Genomic DNA, 3985 nt, shown 5'->3' with positions numbered 1-3985 from the left:
AAAAACAATTTTCTGGGCGATATAGTAAAACATTATATTAAGAATAATTGGATATTTTATTCGTTATATCGTACAATAATTAAACAAATAACATTATACTAGTCACTAGTCTATTCAATGCAGTACGAATTTGGCGTTAGCCTTTGCCTGCGGCATCGGAATTTTGAAGTGAAGGGGGCGATACTACGTTGAAGGGGGCGACTATTCGTAAGAGGTTGAGAAACACTGGTCTAACTGCTTACCTTTTAGACTAAATATATTTTATTTGATCATTTCATAATTAGTTCAGTTGTAGCCTAAATAATTCTGATTGTAGATGTTAACTAATGTTCAATTTTCAATGATATTTTATTTTTATATGTAATGGTGTCTAGACAAATAATCACAAAATATCTCAGGCTCTAGATAACAGCCAATACAGTAATTTTAAATTATGCTGCACATGATATATCCGAAAGCTTGTTGAATGATGTAGAACATTGTAGAATCTTTTTCTGCATTTGATTTTCTTTTTCTTTCAAAGTGGCAATGAAAAAAGGTGCTTTTAAACGTAACTCTTAGGTTTAAAAGCAATTTTTTTTTTTTTTTTTTTTACAATTTTACACATTAAATAAAATATTAGGTAAAAAGTTTATCATACTCATTTTGCAAATGAAGGAATTTCAAAATGTAATATATTGTGTTATCCAACATTTTAAGAGTGGATTACCATTGCAGAGTGAAAAGGAGTCTGGTAAAAAAGTGAAAATTCTAACAAAACAGCCAAGTTGGAAGAATTGAAGATGACTTTTGAAGGTTTCAATTTGACTTTAGCCCTGGAACTGAAAATTTCATGTACTTTGTTCCATGAGGCTTTGAATACAAAAACACATTAATAAATATTGAAAGAAGCAGGTAATTCCAGACAGAATGCACATCCAAAGATTACTGGCAAAGATGAAGTGCAGGAGGTTACTTTAAAAGTTCTCTGAAAAGTTCTTCATTTTGGATGATGAATCTTACTTCACTCTCTTGCACTTGACAATTAATGGTGATGAATTTTAAACCAATGATATCTCCTCTACACCTGACAATGTAAAGTTTTCCAAGAAAAAGAAATTTAAGGGTAATATTTTGATTTGGGTAACAGGACTTAAAGGATTGAGTGAAGCCTTAATAAAAAAATTAAGTTTTGCTATTAATCTATGTGACAGCACCTGATCCCACACATTCAAAATAGTGATTCTCAAGCAGAATGTCTTCTGATCAGACCAAGCAGGTTTTCACCAGGCCAAAACTGTACTGAATTACCTGCAACAACAAAACATCACCTTCATCTAAAAGGAGGACAACCCAGAAATTAGGCAAATTGAGGATTTTTGGGTAATTCTCAAGGTAGCCATATAAAAAAAAAAAAAGTGAAAGGCAAGAAACAACAGTGATTCAATTGCATGAAGTACTGTCTGGAAAGTCTTATACAGAAACTTGCATTATACTCCACATTTGACAATGAACACTTGTTATGAAAATAAAAAATAATGTATAGCTTTTCATCACCTTTCAAATTACCGTTTAGTTCATAGTTTTCTTTTTCCCAAGGTAAAAACTGTCAGATAAAATTCTGCAGATTTTTTTCTGGATATCAGTTATTGTGCTTTTATATCGACATTTTTATTAATATTATTTGTAAGATTTTGTTGATTAATGTGACTATTTATATTAAATTTCTTATTAATTATGTCTCAATATTTCTATACTAAAGAGAAAATTATTTTTTTCAATAGGTGAGAGTTGGGAAGAAGTAAATGGATATGGAATTGCTGGAAAAAAGAAGAAATTTTTAAGTCATTATCTTTTACCTTCTGTTCCAAAAGTTCGTTCACACATTTCTATTAGTTTACCTGAAGATTTTAGACAAGTATCTTCAATCATTGATGTTGACATTGTACCTGAAACTTGTCGGCGGGTACGACTTGTGAAGCATGGATCTGACAAACCATTAGGATTTTATATTCGTGATGGGACTAGTGTAAGAGTTACTCCACATGGTTTAGAAAAAGTGCCAGGAATTTTTATTTCTCGCTTAGTACCAGGTGGACTAGCAGAAAGTACAGGTCTTCTTGCTGTTAATGATGAGGTGTTAGAAGTGAATGGAATTGAAGTGGTTGGTAAAACTTTAGATCAGGTTACGGATATGATGGTTGCCAATTCATCCAATCTTATAATTACAATTCGACCGGCTAATCAATGCAATTTTGCTTTTCCACGACGTGGATCATTCGGTCATTCTTCACAGATGTCTCACGGTTCTCAACAGTCCGCTCAATCTCTCCCGAGTGACGACGATCGGTATGATGAAGATGAAATTAGAGATCATACAGGAGCGGTATTTTCAGAAGTGGAAGGACAAAAAACTGAAGATAATACTATTGTAACACTTTAATATTGTCTTCCAATCAGCTGTAATTTGTAAGTGATATTTCCAAAATTTAAAAGACTCAAGTCCCTGAAAACAAGATCCAATGGCAGTATTTACTGTTTGAAATATTTTATTTCTAATATTTCATTAAGCAATATGATAGAAAAAAAAATGCTTGAATTTTTCAGGCAGCTGTTGATAATGAAATTAATAATGTTTTATGTATTATTTTTTTTTTGTGACTTAATTTTATTGTTTCAGCATTCCAACATTTTATTATGTAATTCTGATCAACATTTTAATGTATTTTATATAAATGTTTTATACTATATGCCGTCCATATTTGAACAATGTATTAATAAAATATTCCAAATGGGATTTTATTTTTACATACATTTTTGAGCAAATAAGTCATAATGATAAGAGATCTGGTTAGTGAAATTAGAATGATTACAAGCAGTACAAAGTTTTAATTATGAAAAGCACCCTCTTGGTTAGTAAATGCACTAAAAGGTACTTTTGAGATGTAATAATGGTTGTTTTTATTGCAATAATTTTTCTTCAAAGTAATTTTTCATAACATGGGTTGTATTACCAGGGTGATTTGAACTAAAATACCTCATTCCTTAAATTGTGTAGCTATTGGATAATTAAGGTGGCTGCTAAAGTTTTGATTGCCTATTTTATCTGAAAATGAATTTAATAATAAATTACTTAAATTTTGACCATATAATTTCTTCTTTATATGATTTAAATGTAAACAGATATAAATAAAATATTGTACTCATGTATTGTTCAAAAACAACAAATGTATATTTTTTAAAAATATTTGCACTTGATGTTCAATTTATATTGCAGCCAATTCATTCCAATGTATTTGTAAAAATGTGATTAATAATCCGGATTGTCTACCAAAAATGTATAAACTTCTATTTTGATATTAAAATCCTTATTAGAAACATGTGTTTTCTTTTATTATAATTCAATAATTTTGTAATTTATATTATTACTAAAAGAATATAACAGATGCACTGATACAAACAAGTAATTTATATTTTAATAAATAAATAAAGTATTTAGCAATTTAAAATTTTTGTTCGGAATTTTGAATATCCCTATTTTTATTATGTACTGTACAATATAAAAAATTTAAAAGGGGGAATATAGTGAAAGAATGCGTAATGTTACTGTGTTTCTCAAACAATTTCACGTAGAATTACCAAATTATAAGAATTTCCTTACTAAAAATATTGCAAAGAAGTACAGTATAGTATACATTATAAAGCAATGAAAAGATAATGAAATTTAGTAGATTTAGTTTACAGTGGTATTAAAACGCTCCAAACATTTTGACATGGAAGTTAAATGTATAATCTATAAAGATTTGAAACGATAGTCTAAAATTTGCCGATAACGGACAGTTTAAATATAGGATTAGTATTAAAACACCGTAACTATCGTCAGTTTTATATTCTTAATAGTGCATGAAAACAGGTTGCGTATTATACTGTCAATTGGGGCAAAGAGATGAGAAAATTTCCGGATAAATTTTTGTGAGGAATAAAATAAGTTTAATCGCTCCAAGTC

General features: G+C 29.3%; 1 protein-coding gene across 1 annotated transcript in view; it reads left to right on the top strand.

The window, feature by feature from the left end:
• Positions 1-3337, top strand: part of LOC111626011 (partitioning defective 6 homolog beta-like) — a 21292-nt gene extending 17955 nt beyond the window's left edge. The window contains exon 5 of the mRNA XM_023369284.1: positions 1764-3337. Coding sequence (XP_023225052.1) covers positions 1764-2422 — 659 coding nt within the window. The 3' untranslated portion in view covers positions 2423-3337. The remainder of the gene's footprint in view (positions 1-1763) is intronic.
• Positions 3338-3985: the final 648 nt, after the last annotated feature.

This window comes from Centruroides sculpturatus, unplaced genomic scaffold (genome assembly GCF_000671375.1).
Source record: "Centruroides sculpturatus isolate CEXI.00-Female unplaced genomic scaffold, Cexi_2.0 scaffold316, whole genome shotgun sequence".
Classification (NCBI taxonomy): Eukaryota; Metazoa; Arthropoda; class Arachnida; order Scorpiones; family Buthidae; genus Centruroides; species Centruroides sculpturatus.
Note: the sequence above shows the minus strand (reverse complement) of the source record. Positions and strands in the feature narration are given on the sequence as shown.